Source organism: Podarcis filfolensis, assembly GCF_964270895.1.
Source record: "Podarcis filfolensis genome assembly, chromosome: 18".
NCBI lineage: Eukaryota > Metazoa > Chordata > Lepidosauria > Squamata > Lacertidae > Podarcis > Podarcis filfolensis.
Genome location: NC_139622.1, coordinates 3,854,306 through 3,874,868, shown reverse-complemented (window position 1 = coordinate 3,874,868; position 20,563 = coordinate 3,854,306). Strand labels below are relative to the sequence as shown.

The following is a 20,563-nucleotide window of genomic DNA, read 5'->3' as shown; positions in this document are numbered from 1 at the left end:
GGCTGCGGAGGCGGCTCTTCGGCCGCGTCTCGAGGCGACCCCGCCGGGCCGAGATTCCGCCGCCGGCCGCGCGGGGATGGAAGCAGCCGCGGCCTCCTGTGGGAAATCTGCGCATGTGCGGGCGGAGTGAGCATGCGCAGATGCGCCTCCTCGGCCCCTCGGCCGCCCTCTAGTGGCGGAATGGAACCAGGCGCCCTGCCGCTCTCGGTCCGGCTGCGCGAGGCTCTGTCGGGCGGAGAGTGCGAGTAAGCGCACGTGTGAATGCACCTGTTCACGTGTACACGTGAATTTCTCTAGCGGCTTCTCCCTCTTTTATTCGTTTGTTCCTTTCTGGCTTTGCAAAAGCTTTATTATGTAAACAAAAACTACCCCTGAAATTATAATAATAATAATACCACCAGTGCTTTTCCTCTAGAAAAAAGGTGCCGGTACTTTCCATGAAGTTACAGTGAGTGACACACTTTTAATCAGTGCTTTTCTTCTAGGGAAAAACGGTGCCAGAACCCTGGAGAACCCCTAGAAAAAAGCACTGATTATTACAAAAAGTAAATCTCTCCAACGGGTTTTGGGGGCTTCTTGGCTTGCAGATCTTAATTCCTGGAATTTTATCTCTCAGTTGCTGTTTTCTTGCTTCCCAGGATGGTCGAAGCCCTTCTCCAGCAGGGAGCGGACCCTAACTTGGTTCTGCCCGAGGGGATTGCCGGCATCCACCTTGCCGCCGGCATGGAGCAGGAGAGTGGGATCCGGTGCCTTGCCCTCATCCTCCGGTATGGCGGAGACCCCAATATCAGGTATTTTGCAGGGTCCTTCTGCTACATCCATGGGGAAATGAGCTCTGAACCCACCAGCGACCATCTAGTGTGAGCGAATGTATTTGGCATCAGATTATTTGCATACCCTGTAGCATTTCTCCGGTGAAAATAGGGACATCCTATTTAATAATAATAATAAATAAATTTACTGTTTATACCCCACCCATCTAACTGGGTTGCCCCAGGAATTCTGGGCGGCTTCCAACATACAGTGAACGCTCAGGTTGCGAACGTGATCCGTGCGGGAGGCGCGTTCGCAACCCGCAGCGCCACATCTGCGCACACGCGGGTTGCGATTCGGCGCTTCTGCGCATGCGCAAAGCACAATTTAGCGCTTCTACGCATGCGTGAGCACAGAAACCCGGAAGTAACCCATTCCGGTACTTCTGGCGCACCCGTATTCCGAAAATACGCAACGTGAAGCATCTGTAACCCGAGGTATGACTGTATATAATAAGATAAAACTTTAAACATTACCAAAAAAAAATCCCTATACATGGCTGCCTTCAGATGTCTTCTAAAGATTATATAGTTACTTTTTTCTTTGACATCTGATGGGAGGGCATTTCAGAGGGCAGGCGCCATCACCTGGTTCCCTATAACCTCACTTCTCACAGGGAGGAAAGTGTCAGAAGACCCTCGGAGCTCGACCTCCGTGTCTGGGCTAAGCGATGGGGGTGGAGACGCTCCTTCAGGTATACAGTGGTGCCTCGCAAGACGAAATTAATTCGTTCTGCAAATTTTTTCGTCTAGCGAATTTTTCGTCTTGCGAAGCACGAAATCCCATAGGAATGCATTGAAAATCAATTAATGCATTCCTATGGTCAAAAAAAGTCCAAACAAAGCCAAATTTGGTACAACAAGAGTTTATTAAGTGCTCTTTAAAGTCACACATACTGTAAAGAGCATTTCAAAATTCAAACCCAGAATTTTTTTTAAAAAACAGTAGAGTGGCCCAATGGTCACAGAAAATCCTAAAAATGCAGAAAAAAAACACACAAGCTTCCAGTTTCTTGCAAACCCCTCCCCAACTGTTCCCCCAGCCACCTAGCACACAGAAATTCAAATCCAGAATTTTTTTTAAAAAACAGCAGAGTGGCCCAATGGTCACAGAAAATCATAAAAATGCAGAAAAAAACCACAAGCTTCCAGATTCTTGCAAACCCCTCCCCAACTGTTCCCCCACCCACCCAGCACACAGAAATTCAAATCCGGAATTTTTATTTAAAAACAGCAGAGTGCCCCAATGGTTACAGAAAATCATAAAAATGCAGAAAAAAACACACAAGCTTCCAGATTCTTGCAAACCCCTCCCCAACACCAAGTCCTTGAATTCCAAACAGCCCAACCCAAAATCCAACCCCCCCCAAAAAAAGTTTTAAAAACTTAACTTACCAAATGGCTGCAAAAGAAGTTTTGGAAAAGCTTCAAAAATCACCAAAGTCTTTAAAAACCTCAAAAAAGGCTACTATGTACACTGCGTTCGATGAGTTGCTCCTCGAAGTCAAGTCGCAACTGTATTAACGGTGTTAAGAAAAAGGAAACAAACTTGCAAGACGTTTTCGTCTTGCGAAGCAAGCCCATAGGGAAATTCGTCTTGCGAAGCAGCTCAAAAAACGGAAAACCCTTTCGTCTAGCGAGTTTTCCATCTTGCGAGGCATTCGTCTTGCGGGGCACCACTATACTGGGCCAAGGCCGTTTAGGGCGTTAAAAGTCAACACTGACCCTTTGAATGGTGCTCAGAAACATACTGGGAGCTAATGAAGATCCTTTAGGACCGGTGTTATGTGGTCCCGGCGGCCACTCCCAGTCACCAGTCTGGCTGCTGCATTCTGGATTAGTTGCAGTTTCCGGGTCACCTTCAACGGTAGCCCCACGCAGAGTGTATGGCAGTAGTCCAAGCAGGAGATAACCAGAGCATGCACCACTCTGGCAAGACAATGCGCAGGCAGGGCGGGTCTTAGCCAGTGTACCAGATGGAGCTGGTAAACATCTGCCCTAGACACAGATTTGACCAGCACATCCAGTGGTCTATAATAATAATAACAATAACAATAATAATTTATTATTTATATCCCGCCCATCTGGCTGGGTTTCCCCAGCCACTCTGGGCGGCTTCCAACACAATATTAAAATAAAGTAATGCATCAAACATTAAAAGCTTCCCTAAACAGGGCTGCCTTCAGATGGTAGTTCTCTCTGACATCTGGTGGGAGGGCGTTCCACAGGGCGGGTGCCACCACCGAGAAGGCCCTCTGCCTGGTTCCCTGTAACTTGGCTTCTCGCAGCGAGGGAACCGCCGGAAGGCCCTCAGTGCTGGACCTCAGTGTCCGGGCAGAACGATGGGGGCGGAGACGCTCCTTCAGGTATACTGGACCGAGGCCGTTTAGGTCTGACCTCAAGATAACAAAATTTTAACGTCAAGAACCATGCAGATCCAGAGACCTGCTTTACTTTAAAGGGAAAGAGCGTAGTTCAGTGACAGAGCATGCACACCTTGCATGAATCTCTGGAGTCTCGGCGGGGGGGGGGGCTGGGAAGGAGAGCTGCTGCCAGTGCAAAGCTGGGTGCTTGGCTGCCCGTTGTTCGTGACAACAGGCTGTTGCAATAAATCGGGGCTCTTGACGCCCTTCAGGCCTTGGGCACCTAACATTGCGCAAGGTGCAAGCCCAGGTTTTGCTTGTGATTCAGGTCCGTGGACGGTCTCACACCCTTGCATGTGGCAGCCGCCTGGGGGTGCTACACGTGCCTAAAGCTCTTGCTGATGGAAGGAGGAGACCCCCACCTGGAAGACCAGGTAGGCCAGAGAGTTCTTGCCATTGTGGGGGGGGGGGGAGAGGGTTGCAGGGACACTTTCCTTCCTGCTGCCCTTAAACCACACCTCTTTTGGGACCAGCCTCTGACACGAAAGCCTGCCTCATGCAAACCTGGCACGTTCCTTTGCCTGCTGACTCGGAAGCAGGGTGGATTTGATTTAAATCAAACTGATTTAAATCACTAGTCAGTAAGACTTGATTTAAATCGTATTTTCTTTTACAGAAAGACTCATTCTTGCTGGTATAATCTTCACATTTACAACCAGATGAAGGTTGTAATACATTTTCAGAGTACAGTGGATGCTCGGGTTATGAACATGATCCGTGCAGGATGCACGTTCGCAACCCGCAGCGTTCGCAACCTGCATCTCCGCGCACACGGGTTGTGATTCGGCACTTCTGCGCATAACCCATTCTGATACTTACGGGTTTTGGCAGCAACCCGAAAAAACACAACCTAAAGCGGCTGTAACCCGAGGTATGACTGTGCAGTCATACCTTTGTTTTCGAACAGCTTAATTCTCGAACATTTTGACTCCCAAATGCCGCATATCCAGAATTGAGTGTTCCAGTTTGCAAACTATTTTTGGAAGCCAAACGTCCGATGGGGCTTCTGCAGCTTCCGATTGGCTGCAGGAGCTTCCTGCAGCCAATCAGAAGCCGTGTGTCAGGGAATCAGGAGCAGGAGCACTGGGGAGAGAGGATTGGGAGAGCGAAGGGGAAGAATCCGAGGGCAGCGTAGGGGAGTATGACAGTGGCCCGAGAGATTCCATGAGCTTCTCCAGCGAATCAGAAGATTCCCAGAAGGGGGCGCCGATGGTCAGGGCAAGGGGGGTCCCAGGGGGGACGCACCAGAAACAAGGAGCCAGAGGGGAACCCCAAAGCAGCAGTGGAGGATCGGGACCAGTTTCCCCACCAGAGCGTAGTGGGGGGGAAGAGTCACATGTGTCAGGGCCAGCGTCTCCTCCGGAGGGGAGGGAGAGTAAGTCAGGGCTGACCACGCCTCCATCGGAGAGTGGGGGAACGGAGGGGAGGTCAGTTGCAGCTAGCCCCCCCGAAGGGGGAAGCAGTGACAGCAGCAGTGAAACGGTTAGGAGGAAAACTGCGGGCTGGGCGCGCGCGCCAAGTTCAAATGTACAGGCGCGGGGGACAGCAGGAGACCCGGATGGGGAACCAGCTCCTAAAGCCCGCCGGAGGGAGGGAGAAGGCTCAGGGGAATCAGCGTCAGAAGAGGCTAGGAAGGGCGAGACCCCGGCGGGCAGGCGGACCCAGAGGAGGAAGGAGCAGCGGAAAAGGTGGAGCAAGGCGAGGGTCTTAAACTGGTGTACAGGGGGAGGAGATTCAGAAGGGTCATCAGCGGTCTGACAGTTGAGACGTGGGGCTGCGCGCTGCGGCTCTGGAAGCGAAACTGAACTTCAATAAAGACTTTTGTATTTAACAACAAAGCAGCGTTGGTCCTTTGTGAGCTGGGACCTTGGGCAGCTCTGACACCGTGCTTTGGGTTTCCGAACATTTTGGAAGTCGAACAGACTTCCGGAATGGATTCCATTTGACTTCCAAGCTACGACTGTAGTTTTTACAGTTAAATCAAAAATTACTGATTGGGTTACACTATTAGAAATACATAGACAGCTAATTATGAAATTATTGTGAGGTTTTATAAGTTAACTGTTTATATTTTGAGAACTTTTCTGCTGTACTTTATTGGAAGGAGAAAAATAATCATTTCCTTAATAACAGTTTAAACTATTTAACTAAAACAATAGCATTATAGCATGTGTATCCATGTTTGTAACTGATGTGGTTAAACAATTAAAAAAAAACTTAGACTGAGCTTTAGCACACATGAAAAACTTAAAACAAATCCTTATTTCCTGATTAATAGCTTTTGGACGATAATGTAACTTAAATGAAAACTATCTTTAGAAAGATTTTTCTTCCAAAAGCATTTTATTTTAAAAATCCAATTTAAAGTTTTTAAAAATCCATTTTTTTATTTTATTTTTTTAAATCATTGATTTTTATCCGCCCTGCTCCGAAGTAAAATCACATCAGGTTCAAGCAGGCTTGCTCCCAAGCGAGTGTTTGCGGGATTCCAGTCCTTGTTCGGAGGAAGCCAAGCTTCTGAATACCAGTTCCTGGAACTGCAGGAAAGGAGAGTTGCTGTTGAGCTCAGACACTGCTTACTGGTTTCTGGTTGGGCTCTGTGGTAAACGGGATGCTCTCTGGGCCCCCTTTGACCCGATCCAGCAGCCGTGCTCTTTTTAAGTTCTTCTAGTCATAGCCTAGGACCCTCGTACCTACAGGACCGCCTCTCCTGGCTTGCCCTGCGGAGGACCTTAAGCTCCACAAATGACAACACCTTGGAGGTCCCAGGTCGCAAGGGGGTTAGATTGGTCTCAACTAGGGCCAGGGCCTTTTCAGTGCTGGCCCCGACTTGGTGGAACTCTCTGTCCCAAGAGACTAGGGCCCTGCGGGACTTGACATCTTTCCGCAGGGCCTGCAAGACAGAGCTGTTTCGCCTGGCCTTTGGTTTGGACTCGGTCTGACCCTTATGTTTCCCTCTCCTTATGGTTTTGACTTTTAAAATGAGGCTGCATTTTAACCTTATTTTAAATTCTTTCTTCTTCTTCTTTTTTTCTTATTATGTTTTTACTGAAATTTTATTGATGTTAGCCGCCCTGAGCCCAGCTCTGGCCAGGGAGGGTGGCGTATAAATAAAATTTATTATTGTTATTATTGCAAAGATAGTTAGAGTAGACCCACTGACGTCACGAGAAACCATTCCGGGGACAACCGAAGCACTGGCAGTTGACAAGTTGAAGCTGCGAATTTATTTTTTTTTAATGATATTTATTCAGAGTTTCAAAGGTACATAAATATATATATATAAAAACAGAAAAATACAACAGAAAAACGAAAAGAAAAAACAAAAAAAGGGAAAATACAAATCCCATATTACATCTTTTCATTTGCTTGTTTCTTGGACCTCCTCACACCTCCCTTTTTGTATTCTAACTTAATTCGTTGTTTCAGCAAATTCTTCCCATATTTCTCAATTTTTGTTTAAATAATTTGTCTTAACAGTCTGTCTTATTAATTAACTCAACAAATCCTTTCCATCTTTTACCATATTCTGTTATTCAATTCACCTTAATTTATTTAACCTTATCTTACCTTAAAAACCTTAAAGTTCAAAATTTAAACCATATTTATGCATAACTCCTTAAATCCTTTCTACTAAAGCCAATTAGTTCCTTTCCAGCATTTTTCCTAATATTTCATTAGTATTACACTAATTCCAAAAATAGAAAGAAATTTTTCTTTTTATAGACTCTCCCCCCCCCCCCCTAGTTTTTATCCAACGTCCCTTCTTCCTGGTCTCGGGTTATGTCAGTCCTTTCTGTCCATTCCATCCAGTCCATCAATCTGGTGATCTTATGTCCGAGGCCCTTAAGTCTCTTCTATGCCCCTTCTGCAGATTTTCTTCTTCTTGTTTGTGCTTACACTCTTCCTTGTCTTTTGTTGGTTTCTTTCTTAATTTCTTCCCTTTCTCCTTGAGGAGTAGGTCTCCGGGGAATTCCAACCGGTAATAATCTCCATTTTCCTTCATCAAGCTAACCCATTCCCCACAGTCCCACTCCCCGTCATCATCGTTATAATCCAAAAAGTAGTTATCCAAAAAATAATTATCAACATGTTTCATAGTCCCACCATAGTTAAGAGCTTCCTTAACTCCAGGCACTTCCTGACACACTCCAAGTTCAATCTTCCAATACAGCGGCTTTTGCTCCTGCAGGGCTTCGGGTCTCTCCATTTGTATTGCTTGGGGTGCAATCGCAACCTCTTCCATCTTCATCTGCCCTAGCACTTGCACTTGCCCAGTCGAACCAGTTTCCTGAGTTGGTCGCTGTATAATTTCTTTATCCTTGTTTCCTGTTAATTCATATCCACTGGCTACGGCAGTCATCAAGTCCAACTTCTCATTCATCAAATTCATCTTCTCATGCAACTGCTCCAGCAAAGCATTTGTCTTGCTAAGGGCAGACGCCAAAACTTCCTCCCAACACATTTCTATTCAAGGTCAAACGACTGGTCCCACGATCTCAATCTCGCAGCTGTAAAGTCTCCAAGTAAACTGCAACAACAAATTGACAAGCTCCCTCTAGGGGACACAATTTCTATTTGTATCCATCTTTGAAACGTATCCAACAAAAGAAAGTTACTTTCGATTTTCAAATACTTTGTTTCTTTAAAATGCAGAAAGCAGCGTTGAAATTAATTTGTTGCTCTTTTTTAACTATCTGTCAAAATGTTCCACTTTCAATCAATGGACGTCTCCAACAATTTCTGTCCTGACACCCCGTTCCCAGGTTTGAGACGATGGAAACTTATTTTCCTTTAATCTCTCTCTCCTGCAGGCTTAGACAGTCAAATTCCCCTCCCCCCTTTTCTCCTGCTTCCAAGGGGGTTTTATTGGTTGTAGATGCAGGAAATTTCAATCTTTCCAGGCTATTAGATTGCAAGGTTTTTGCTTCAGTCTATTTACAAAAAGCGGAAGGCAGACTTCCTGTTTAAACCTTCCCGCTTCGGTGCCTAATTCAAGAATTTCTTGATCCAATTTTCCGTTTTTACTCACGGGTACTTGTTTAGAGTCCAATTGTCAACAGGAAAAAGTCAGCGCTCTCCGGCGATGGCTGTGCGGCTTCCCTCCGTGAAAGTAGCAGTCGGTTCGCAGCACCGCGCTGCTCACCCCACTTCGCTCCTGAGCCCCAAAAAGGGGTTTCCCCACGAGTAGGGGAGGCGCTCTTGGTGCTCTGCCGAACCCCACGTTCCCAGGCTCCTCCGCCTGGGATTTCTAGCGGGTCCCCACCTTCGCCGCGGCGGGAAGACCCAATTTCCACGGAGCCCGTTCCTCCGGTCGGAGGAACTCCGCCATTCGCCGATGGCGCTAACCCGGAAGTCCGAAGCTGCGAAATTCTTTCTTGGTTACCTGTCCCATGTTAATTGGAATAAGGAGGGGCAGGGAAGGGAACTTGGTTGGAGAGAACCAGCAAGCCAGACTAGCTCAGGGAGTGGGGGAGAGGCCCAGCTCCTTGGTCCTCTAGCCTCTTCTTTCTCCCAGGACGGGAACACTGCCATCGACCTGGCTTTGGAAGAAGGGAACGAGATGTGCCTCCGTATCTTGCAAGGGTTCCTGGGTAAGGCTGGAAAGGAGCAGCACCTCTGGATGAGTAAGTAGGGAGAAGCAATCAAGCTCCCCGCCCCCCTCATGCAATGTTATCTTCGCATCCTATCCCCCGATTTCAAACTTTACGTTCTCGTTTGCTTGCTATACCAAAACAGAGCTTAGCAAAAAAATTCGGAAGTGTGAGCATGAGAAAACATGAACCTGTTTAAAATATTTCGTACAGGTTTCCTTAAACTCGGCCCTCCAGATGTTTTGAGACTACAATTCCCATCATCCCTGACCAACTGGTCCTGCTAGCCAGGGATCATGGGAGTTGTAGGCCAAAAACATCTGGAGGGCCGAGTTTGAGGAAGCCTGATTTAGTAGTTTTTAAGATGAAAGCGTGGGTGGCGCTGTGGGTTAAACCACAGAGCCTAGGGCTTGCCAATCGGAAGCTTGGCAGTTCGAATCCCCGCGACGGGGTGAGCTCCTGTTGCTCGGTCCCTGCTCCTGCCAACCTAGCAGTTCCCGTTGCTCGGTCCCTGCTCCTGCCAACCTAGCAGTTCGAAAGCACGACAAAGTGCAAGTAGATAAATTGGTACCACTCTGGTGGGAAGGTAAACGGCGTTTCCATGCGCTGCTCTGATTTGCCAGAAGTGGCTTAGTCATGCTGGCCACATGACCTGGAAGCTGTACGCTGGCTCCCTCGGCCAATAAAGCGAGATGAGCGCCGCAATCCCAGAGTCGGCCACAACTGAACCTAATGGTCAGGGGTCCCTTTACCTTTACCTGTACCCTTTAAGATAAAAACGAGAGCATCCTCTTACGAGATCTTTGAACAGAGGAGAGGAAGTTGACCAACAACTCTGTTGTTAATAACTTGTTTGTATCGGCCAATAAATATCCCAGGCATCCAGTGTCTTATCGCTGGCACTCCTGCTGCTGTGGCCTCACAACCCCAGCCTCGTTCACTACCATTCAGACAATCTGCAGCGACGCCGGTTTCAAGAAGGTGACCCCACCCCACCTGCCCTTCCAATTATTACCAATCTGAATAGTTTAAACCCACCCCCCAGCCTGTAACATTCTGCATTCTGCTTATTTATACACTTTATCTTTGATCTACGGAGCGAATATTTTACGTCTTGTAGTTTTTGACACTTGCATCAAATAAGAAAAGAGATTCCGACTAAACATTAGGAAGGTCTGCCCCTAAGAGTTGTCTGACAATGGAACAGACTCTCTTGGGAAGCGGTGGACTTTCCTTTGCTGTAGGTTTCAAAACAGAGATTGGATGCTTATCGGTCAGGGATTCTTTAGCTGTAATGCCTACATTGCAGGGAGTTGGGACTGATGATCCTTGCGAGCCCCTTCCAACCTAATATTTAAAAAAATGGAGGGACGCGGGTGACACTGTGGTCTAAACCACTGAGCCTCTTGGGCTTGCTGATCGGAAGGTCTGCAGTTCGAATCCCCACAACAGGGTAAGCTCCCATTGCTCTGTCCCTGCTCCTGCCAACCTAGCAGTTCAAAAGCACACCAGCACAAGTAGATAAGTAGGTACCGCTGCAGCGGGAAGGTAAACGGCATTTCCGTGTGCTCTGGCTTCCATCACGGTGTCCCGTTGCGTCAGAAGCGGTTTAGTCCTGCTGGCCACATGACCAGGAAAGCTGTCTGTAGACAAACGCCGGCCTGGAAGTGAGATGAGCACTGCAACCCCATAGTCGCCTTTGACTGGACTTGACTGCCCAGGGGTCCTTTACCTTTTACAGTTCTTTTCTGCAATTTTCAAAAATGATTGAGCTGTGTGGCAGAATGCCAGCAACTCCTGTTTCCCTAATTTCAGAGGCTCAAATTAAATAATACTAGCCTTGTTTGTCCCTCTCTTTTTTATACAGGCTGCCGAAGAGATGAAAGCTTCCTCAGCACTGTGACTGAAGACACCTTGAACCCTGGGCGGTCCTTGAGGCTTTACGACGCTTGCCCCATCCTCTCGGGCAGAAGCTTGCAGCCTCCTCTGGATGAAACCCTTCAGCATGCGAAGCCACCCACCTTCCTTTCTCGTCCTCCAAAGAGCCAAGATAAAACTTGTTCCTTTGAGGACAGGATCGCCTCTTCATTCCTAACGGAGTGTTCTTTGGCTTCCAGCACTTTCTCCAATCAGGGAGACCTCTGTGCTCAGCCGGCAGCCTCATCCAGCTTGGGCGGCGTGCTTGGGCAGCCAGCCCCCAGTCCCTTGGCAACACGGGGTTTTCACATTGGAGGACCCGAGCCCCTCAAAGCAGATCTTGGCACAACCCAAACTCGTTGCGTCCAGAGCACTACAGCTAAGGGGTCCCCTTTGCCTCCAGACGGCGCATTTCCCCCCTCCACTTTAATCGACCGTAAGCTGAGAGCGAGCCTTGAAAACGCTAACAGATCCCGGGAGATCCCTGGGCCCTCTCCCACCCATGCAGTTGTGTCCGAATGTGAAGCAGATCCCGTTGCCGGCATGCAGGATCCCAACGCCACCTTCAACCTCTCCCACTATGGCAGCTTCCTAGACCCAGACCTTGTGGTGAGAGCCACCGGCCACGAAGGGCTGGACGTCACCTCGCCCGATCACGCCTACCTGTTCACCCGGGAGAACGCTGCAGCCGTCTCGGACCTAGAAAAGACCGTCGTGGTCAATGCGGAGTTACTGCCGAGCGGCTGTGGGAATCTAGACGGAGGCGCCGAACGAGCTGAATCATTTAGAGAAAACTCAAGCAGCGGCCAATATGCCTCATGCGACAGCGAATGTTACGCAAGCACTACAGAAGCACTCCGCTGCAGCGAGGCTCAGAACCAGGAGGGAAGGGAGGCCAGCTTCACCTGTTCCACGTGCAGCTCCCACAACACTGGGATGTCAGAATTGTCCTTAGGCCTGTCTTCCAGAAGACTGGTAACCAGCTCCGGAGAGCCGGTTGAGGCATTTAGCGAGAGGAATTCTCCTGCTAGGTCTGAGCGCCTGAGACATTTGTGTGACAGAATTGGTTGTAAGGGAGTTTCTTCCAACACATGCGCTGGGAGGCAACCTTTGGACCTGGTCTGCTTTGGGAAGGACGAACGGCCCAAGAACGGCGGGCAGCCAGGTTTCTCCCAAACGACCCAGGTTCTTGCAAAATGCCCTTTGCAGAAGTGGGGGAACCAAGGCACGAAGTCTCCGCCGTTGAGGGAAATGCAGAAGCCAGGGATTTCTGGAGCAGAGAACGAGTACCTTTCGGAAATTTCCTCTCCCATCGTTGGGAGAGTCGGTACCTGGGAACAGCAAGGCAAACTAAAAGGGAGTGGGTCGCCTGAAGCTCAGGAAAGGTTGAGTACAGAGGAAAGGAGAGGATATCACTCCACGAGCACCAAGGATGTGGAGGGGCACTTGTGGACTCCAGACACGGTGCTCATACAGAAGGCATCTGAAGAGACGTCTTCCCCAGGGAATGAGAGCCCTGTCCCTCCCGGGATGGTCTGGGATGCGGCTGAAACAATGGCCGTCCCTCACCAAACTCCTCCAAGCACCAGAGAAGAAGAGCCTGCCGGCTTGGAGGCCAAGCTGAGGTCAATGATGCTGGCGACCAGGGTCTGCCATTCACCGCTGCTCCAGCCCCACCAAAGCCCCCGGCACGTTACGCCCCGAACCAAAAGCCGCATGATGGCCTCGGCCGCGCACAATGCCAGCTCTTCCTCCTCCCTCTTCGACGAGACCCTGGAGGTGCCACAGCGTCCCAGGCGGAGGAGAAACCCCGGAGGGCAGGTTCCGGCCTCCGGCGAGAGGCAGGATCGATCCGCCGGCCCAAGGAACGGCGGCCTGCCTGGTGCGGCTGGAGGCAAGAACGGTGAACTCGATGACACCGTATTAATCGGGGCTGGTCTCGGCAGCTGTGAGCCAGGCAGCTGCTCAGGGTCCCTCCCTTCGGGCCGCCCTCTCATCAGCCAGGATACACCAGGAAGTTCTGGGAGAGATGTTTGCAGAGGATGTGACCGTTCTGACACCAAATGTGGCAGCGACCGTGCGACAGATTCAGAGGAAGAGCTTCCCTTGAAGGAGGAGAAGCTGCCACCAGGGAATGGTGCCCAAGAAAGCCTGGATGCTGTGCTGCCTCGGGGTGAACCTGAGCGGCTAAGTGCCAGGCGTGGTAGGACCAAGAGGCAGGCCAATCGCTCGCGAGTGAGCTTCAGCCGGCTGCCTGCACCGAGAGTGTCCACCTGCCCGTCCGGACGGATGAGTCCCATTGCCCAAGATGTCCAGCTGTCGCCCGGTGGCCGTCCAGTGAACCTGAGCGCCACCGAGCCCGTGGAATACCTTTACGAGGATGAAGGGCACGCCCTCGTGGAGCGCCACGTCCCTTGCACGGACGACTCCGTGGCCAACACCACCAGCTCCGAAGACACCGTCATCTACGACTGGCGGGCATACACCAGTCAAGCGGCCGGGCCGGCAGATGTGGGGGGCAGCTCTCCGCCAGCCGCCTCTGAGCTGAGCCACCTCTCAGACGAAGCGCTAGTCCAGCAGCTTCGAGACTTCGGTGTCAACCCAGGTCCTGTAACGGGACTCACCAGGAAAATTTACCTGCAGCTGCTTGAGAAGCTCATGAGCGACCCGAAGACCAAGGCCCGGAAGGGCTCTGCAGGTGAGTGGCTGCTTTGCCTGGGGGTAGGGGGGGGCCTCAAGCCGTTGATGGAGGCCTTGCTTTGCATGCACAAGGTGCCGGGTTCAGCTCCTCCAGGGCATAGCTCTCAACCTTTCCCTTTTTAAAAAGGAAATTCCCTTATTCCGAATAGGATTCCTCGCAAGAAAAGGGAAAAGTTGACAGCTATGCTCTAGGGTCATCTCCAGAAAGGGCATCCCATGTGCTTCTTTGCCTTTAACTGACATGCCTTTAAAGTTGAGGGTGGGGAGTGGTTTACATATCTCCTTTGCTGATTCTAATTTGCAGGCTAAGGGGCTGAGAGCTCCTGTTAAAAATAATAATATTAATACACGAATCCCCACCACCACACACACTTACACCTGTTCTGATCTAGGGCTGGGCGATATCTGGTTTTCAACATCGCAATATATCACCAGCTAAACATCGCGAAATGTTGATAATATCACGACGTCTGACATAAGAACGAAGCTGTGTAGAGGCACCGGCTGGCTTCACTGTTTTTCCCACATTGTGATTTTTACACAACACACACACACACACAATTTGCAATGTATTGCCAGGTCCAAAATTATGAAACCGATATCACGATGTGGACTTCAAACCAGTTTAGGACAATATATCAGTATATCGCTCAGCGCCATTCTGCTCGTGCACAATATAACAAAAGTCCGCTGTGATCGTATGTTGAGATAATATTCCATCGTTCTTTCCTTGTTACGTGTCGTGTGCGCCTCTCCACCATGTGTTAACAAACTTCTCTGTTTTGGTGGGGGTGGTGTTGTCTGTTCTTCACTTGCCTCCAGGCTACAGCCCGGAATTGTCTTCTGCCCTGGACACTTACCAGATCCCAGATGGCCAGGAGGACGAGATGGCTTTGTCCAGGCAGTTTGACCAGCCGGACAAGAGCCGCAAGTGGAGGGAGGGTCTTCTCAAGTCCAGCTTCAACTACCTGCTCCTGGATCCCAGGTGTGGAAGCTTTTCCCCGACTCTGCCGTCTCCGCTGCCCCTGGGGGGAAAGGAGGCAATTCCTACCTTTTCAGACTCAGCTGAGTTTTGGGCAAAGACTGAGGGTATAGTTTGACAGCATGCAATCTTCTCTACGGAACAGAACCCACAGGGTGTTGTCAGGCCTCTCTGGCCATGCGAGGAAAGGGCTTGCGGCCTCTCTCTCCTTGCCTCTGCTCCACGGCCTCAGAGCCCCATCTGATCACCAGTTCAAACGGAGAAGAGCTTGTCAGCTGGTAGAGCACAAGTCTCTTCATCTCAGGGTTGTGGGTTCGACCATTGCAGGGGTTGGACTAGATCGGAGTTTCCCAAACTTGGGTCCCCACCTGTTTTCGGACTACAACTCCCATCATCCCTAGCTAGCAGGACCAGTGGTCAGCGATGATGGGAATTGTAATAATAATAATAATTTTTTATTTATACCCCGCCCTTCCCGGTTCAAAAACCGGGCTCAGGGCGGCTAACAACAAATTTAAAACACTTTAAAACACTTAATTATAAAAGCAGCATAAAATACATGAATAACAATAAAAATCAAAAATCAATTAGATAATCCCCAGGGCTAGCTGGCTGAGTTGGTCCTACTTGGGCCAGCGAGGAGGCCAGGGGAGAATTAGCTGTGGGGTCTCAGAGCGGGTAATCTTCATAAAAAGGGGAGGGAAGAGAAGGGAAATAAAAGGCTGAATTCAAATTAAAGGCCAGGTGGAATAGCTCTGTCTTACAGGCCCGACGGAAGGAGGTTAAATCCTGAAGGGCCCTGGTCTCATCCTCAGAAAACAGCTGAGGACCCAAGTTTGGGAAACGCTGGACTGAGGTGACCCTCATGGTCCCTTCTAAATCTGCGGTTCTACGATTCTGTGACCCAGGGGTGGGAAAGCTCAAGGGCCAAATTCTCCCCAGGCCACACAGAACATCCTTGCCAGCCCTGCTTTGCCCGGTGTTTTGGCCTGGCACGGATGCACCCTTGGAATTCTGATCACGCCACTAGGTTACCTGGATGGAAGTAACGTTTTCATCCATTTCTCCACCTGCTTTTGCCTCTGTTCCTGCACGTCGCCTCTGGAAGGGAATGCAGCAGCGCTTGGGCTGAGGGAAAGGGTTCCTGATCCCCGATCTAGGGGGTTGCATTTTGTGAGTGCATGTGTCTCACAGAGACTATATTGTGCCTCCTAATATCCCCCTAAGAACATAAGAGCCTGCGTGTTCCCCCAGTGGCCGGCCAGATGCCTCCAAGGGAACGCGACAGGCAGGGCATGATCGCAAGGGCCATATTCCTCCTGCCGTTTCCAGGAGCTGGTGCTCAGAAGCTTGGCCACCTTCGACCGTGGAAGCAGAGCTTGTCCATCATGGCTGGCAGCCGTTGACGGCCTCCCTGCTCCTCCATGAATTTGTCCAGTCGCCTCTTAAAGCCCTCTGGGTTATATATAATAATAATAATTGATTATTTATACCCCACCCATCTGGCTGAGTTTCCCCAGCCACTCTGGGCAGCTCCCAATCGAGTGTTAAAAACAATACAGCATTAAATTTTTAAAACTTCCCTAAACAGGGCTGCCTTCACATGTCTTTTAAAAATAAGATAGCTGCTTATTTCCTTGACATCTGCTGGGAGGGCGTTCCACAGGGCGGGCACCACCACCAAGAAGGCCCTCTGTCTGGTTCCCTGTAACCTCACTTCTCGCAATGAGGGAACCGCCAGAAGACCCTCGGTGCTGGATCTCAGTCTCCGGACTGAACGATAGGGGTGGAGACGCTCCTTCAGGTATACTGGACCGAGGCCGTTTAGGGCTTTCAAGGTCAGCACCAACACTTTGAATTATGCTCGGAAACGTACCAGGAGCCAATGCAGATCTCTCAGGACCGGTGTTATATGGTCTTGGCGGCCGCCCCCAGTCACCAGTCTAGCTGCCACATTCTGGATTAATTGCACCTTCAAAGGTAGCCCCAGGTAGAGCACATGGCAGTAGTCCAAGCGGGAGATAACTAGAGCATGCACCACTGGCAAGACAGTCCGCGAGCAGGTAGGGTCTCAGCCTGCGTCCCAGGTGGAGCTGGTAGACAGCCAGTTGTTGGCCCATCGCTGTCTCCCGTGGTGGCGAGTTCCGCCGGTTAACTCTGCCCTTCTGCTTGTGCCCGACAGAGTGACCCAGAACCTGCCCTTCCGCAGCCAGTACATCAGCCGGGCCGAGTGTTTCCGGACATTCATCAGCGCCATCTTCTACGTGGGCAAAGGGAAGCGCTCCCGGCCGTACTGCCACCTCTACGAAGCCTTGACGCACTACCAGCAGAGCCAGAGGAAGCAAGGCAGACAGGTGCAGGCAGCGCAAAGCTCGGGGGGGTGCCCCGCTCTCTTCTCTGGCCCTCCCCTGCTTTGAGGCAAATGCTGGAAGGAGGGAGGCTGGAGCCAAGCGAGCGCTTGGCTTGTATGCTTATCTGGGAATAAGTCCTACTGAGCTTAAATGACTTCTTTAAGCTGATAAAAAACGCCAGTGGAGTGACAGTAAGGGGCTCCCTGCTTGCTGTTATACAGTCTGCCCTGAGAGTATTGTATGAGTTGGCTGTTGAGTGGAGAGTTGGATATTTGCGGTCTTTTCTTTTTTTGTAGCAAAATACAACATTTATAAGTAATATAACAATACAGTGGTACCTCAGGTTACATACGCTTCAGGTTACAGACTCCGCTAACCCAGAAATAGTGCTTCAGGTTAAGAGCTTTGCTTCAGGATGAGAACAGAAATCGTGCTCCGGTGGCGTGGCGGCAGCAGGAAGCCCTATTAGCTAAAGTGGTGCTTCAGGTTAAGAACAGTCCTTCAGAACTAATTAAGTTCTTAACCCGAGGTACCACTGTATCACTATTCCCAGAAGTATGTTTATAGTTTTCGCTAACTATCAATACAGTTCTAATTACGGGTAGGTAGCCGTGTTGGTCTGCCATAGTCGAAATAAAAAAAAAAATTCCTTCCAGTAGCACCTTAAAGGTAAAGGGACCCCTGACCATTAGGTCCAGTTGTGGCCGACTCTGGGGTTGCGGCGTTCATTTCGCTTTATTGGCCAAGGGAGCCGGCATACAGCTTCCGGGTCATGTGGCCAGCATGACTAAGCCGCTTCTGGCGAACCAGAGCAGCGCACAGAAACGCCGTTTACCTTCCCACCGGAGCAGTACCTATTTATCTACTTGCACTTTTTGGTGTGCTTCTGAATTGCTAGGTTGGCAGGAGCAGGGACCGAGCAACGGGAGCTCACCCCGTCGTGGGGATTCGAACCGCCGACCTGATCGGCAAGTCCTAGGCTCTGTGATTTAACCCACAGCACCACCCGCGTCCCATAGTAGCACCTTAGAGACCAACTATGTTTGTTATTCGTGTGAGCTTTCGTATGCAGGCACACTTCTATCAATACAGCCTTGCCCAATTTGCTACTTGTGATGTCTCTCACAAAAAGTTTGGCTGAATTGTGCATCATGCTGGTAAATAAACAACCTGTTCCATGTTAGCTAGTTCCAAGGTGAGCCTCGCCACCCCACCTGCGGTCTGACAACCGCTTCCGAGGCCTGGGCGCAGGAGGCGATGGTGCCCAAGCTGAGGCCAGGAGCTGGAGGACAACAGCAGACCCAGCCCAGGCACCCTCTCCCTGCCAGGCAGTGGCACCCAAGTCCTCTCTATGGCTCAAGGGGAGCCAGGCCTAGGCAGGTGGATGGGCGGTTGGGTGCCTTACCTGCACTCTCAAGTGGAAGAGGAGGCTGGGGCAGCTCAGGCCCAGTCCATTTTACCCCCCACCCGCATTTGGGAGGAGCAAAGGGGTCCAAGACCCTTTGGCACCTATGAACCCGTGTGCATGGGCTGTTGTCTTTCAGAAGCATCTAGATGAGTCAGGCCCCTTTTGGCAGAGGTGGGCATCCTGTCTTGAAACAGACCTGAAAGCAAACACTTGTTTTCTGCCACTAACCCGCTCCCTTCCTTTCCTCCAGGGCTGCTCCAAAGTCCAGCATATCCTGGAAATCTGGGCCAGCGGGCAGGGGGTCATCTCCATGCATTGCTTCCAGAACGTCATTCCGGTGGAAGCCTATACCAGGGAAGCCTGCATGGTGGATGCCATCGGTAAGGCGCATGCCAGAGGGGGCTAAGGCTGAAGGGCAGGCTCCATCCCAGGATAGCTCAGTCGGTAGAGCGTGAGCATCTTAATTTCAGGGTCGTGGGTTTGATCCCCACATTGGGGGTGTGCCCTTTTAAAATGTGTCAGGGAAGGGGGGATTATTGTGTTGTTGTTATAACAACACTTTGGAGGTCACAAGTCGCAAGGTGGTTAGATTGGTCGCAACTAGGGCCAGGGACTTTTCAGTACTGGCCCCGACTTGGTGGAACGCTCTGTCCCAAGAGACCAGGGCCCTGCGGGACTTGACATCTTTCCGCAGAGCCTGCAGGTCAGAGCTGTTCCACCTGGCCTTTGGTTTGGACTCAGTCTGTCCCATATGTTTCCCTCCCCTTATGGTCTTGATGTATGGGCTACTTTTAAAACGAGGCTGCATTTTAAATTGCATTTTAACCTGCATTTTAAATTGTCCGCCCGATTATGTTTATTTTACTGGTGTTAGCCGCCCTGAGCCCGGCTCTGCCCAGGGAAGGCGGGGTATAAATAAATAATAATAATAATAATAATAATAAATAATACTTTATTATTATTATTATTTATCGTTTTTATTTTGATTATCCATTTTGTATTTTATGTTGTGATTTTGCATCTTGTGAGCCGCCCTGAGACCTGTGGGTATAGGGCGGTTTAATTACCAAATAAATAAATAAGAGAGAGAGGATAGCTCATAGCTCCATAGGGTCAAGCAGCACTTCCTGGAAACCCTGCCCCCCCCGTCCTAATTCAGACATCCGCTCCGGGGAGGGGGCGGGGATACCGTGGTCAGTGGTATCGAAAGACACTGGGAGATCTAGGGAGTTCACGCTCCCCCTGTGTCTTCTTCCAGGGCTGAAGATGCTGACCAATCAGAAGAAAGGGAATTACTACGGCATCGTGGCGGGCTGGCCTATGAGGCGGAGGCGCTGCCTGGGCACCCACCTCCTTCACAGAGCCATGCAGATCTTCCTGGCAGAGGGGGAGCGGCAGCTGCGCCCCGCGGACATCCGCACAGGCCAGTGACAGCTGCCTGGCTCACGAGGCGCTCTTGGCACGGCCAGCACCCAACCACCTGGACCCGACATGATACCCGTGGCCTGGTCAAGGCAGTCGTCACATCATGCCCAAGGGCTTGGGCTAGGACAGGCTTCCTCCACCTCAGCCCTCCAGATGTTTTTGGCCTACAACTCCCATGATCCCTAGCTAGCAGGACCAGTGGTCAGGGGTGATGGGAATTGTAGTCTCAGAACATCTGGAGGGCCGAGGTTGAGGATGCCTGGGCTAGGACTTGCCTTGTTGGCTCTCCACCCCCCTCCGGCTCGGCTTGGAGTTGGGAGTTCATGGGGAATGCAGAACTCCCTGCCACTGGATTCCCCAATGTCTCAACAGGAGAGAAGGATCAGTGTTGGACAAGCTTGAATTCGCTCTTGATGCACATTGACAGAACTGAATGTTCATCTCTCTCTTTAAACAGAGTCTCCTGTGCCCTTCTCAGAAACACATATATATGTAGCCGTCGGACGTGTGCTTTTACTGTTTTTAATGTTGTAATTTATGCTTTTGTACTTTTTTTATATGTAGCTTTCTAATTTGGTTCTCCTCTTCCTTTGGATCATGTAGAGTTGGTGAAAAATTAAATGTTTTTCTAGGATCGGGCAGAAACGCATGACCTCCTGTCCTCTTTCCTCACCCTCACCCTCACCCCACTCCTCCTGCCCCTGGTGGGTGATGTGGCTTCCGGCCTCTGCTCTCGCAGCTCTTTTCAGAAGGGAGGAGGAGAACCTAAGAGCTGAAACGGGCCACTGTGAGGACATCCATTCCACCGTGGCACACACAAACCCCTGCTTTAACGCAGGACCTGCAGTTTATAGCTGTCCATCTTTTGCTGAAGCGTCTCCAACCATCACCTCTGAGCACGCAGACCTCAAAACAGCATCAGGAACGCCTGGTCCCAAAAGGAGCTGGCTT

The 20,563-nt window shown here is 50.4% G+C and overlaps 1 protein-coding gene across 2 annotated transcripts; it reads left to right on the top strand.

Moving 5' to 3' along the window:
* Window positions 1–132: 132 nt before the first annotated feature.
* Window positions 133–20,257, top strand: ANKLE1 (ankyrin repeat and LEM domain containing 1; the record flags this gene model as incomplete). Of its 2 annotated transcripts, none has more annotated exons than XM_083594373.1 (9): window positions 133–245; window positions 639–791; window positions 3,504–3,609; window positions 8,754–8,862; window positions 10,697–13,444; window positions 14,269–14,431; window positions 16,611–16,782; window positions 18,438–18,567; window positions 19,446–20,257. In XM_083594373.1, the coding sequence occupies 9 exons, from the start codon at window positions 133–135 to the stop codon at window positions 19,616–19,618; spliced, it is 3,867 nt and encodes a 1,288-aa protein (XP_083450499.1). In that variant the 3' UTR covers window positions 19,619–20,257. The 2 variants fall into 2 exon arrangements, with proteins under 2 accessions (XP_083450499.1, XP_083450500.1); XM_083594374.1 differs by having other exon boundaries at window positions 180–245; window positions 617–791; window positions 14,269–14,433; window positions 16,613–16,782.
* Between the last annotated feature and the right edge of the window lie 306 nt (window positions 20,258–20,563).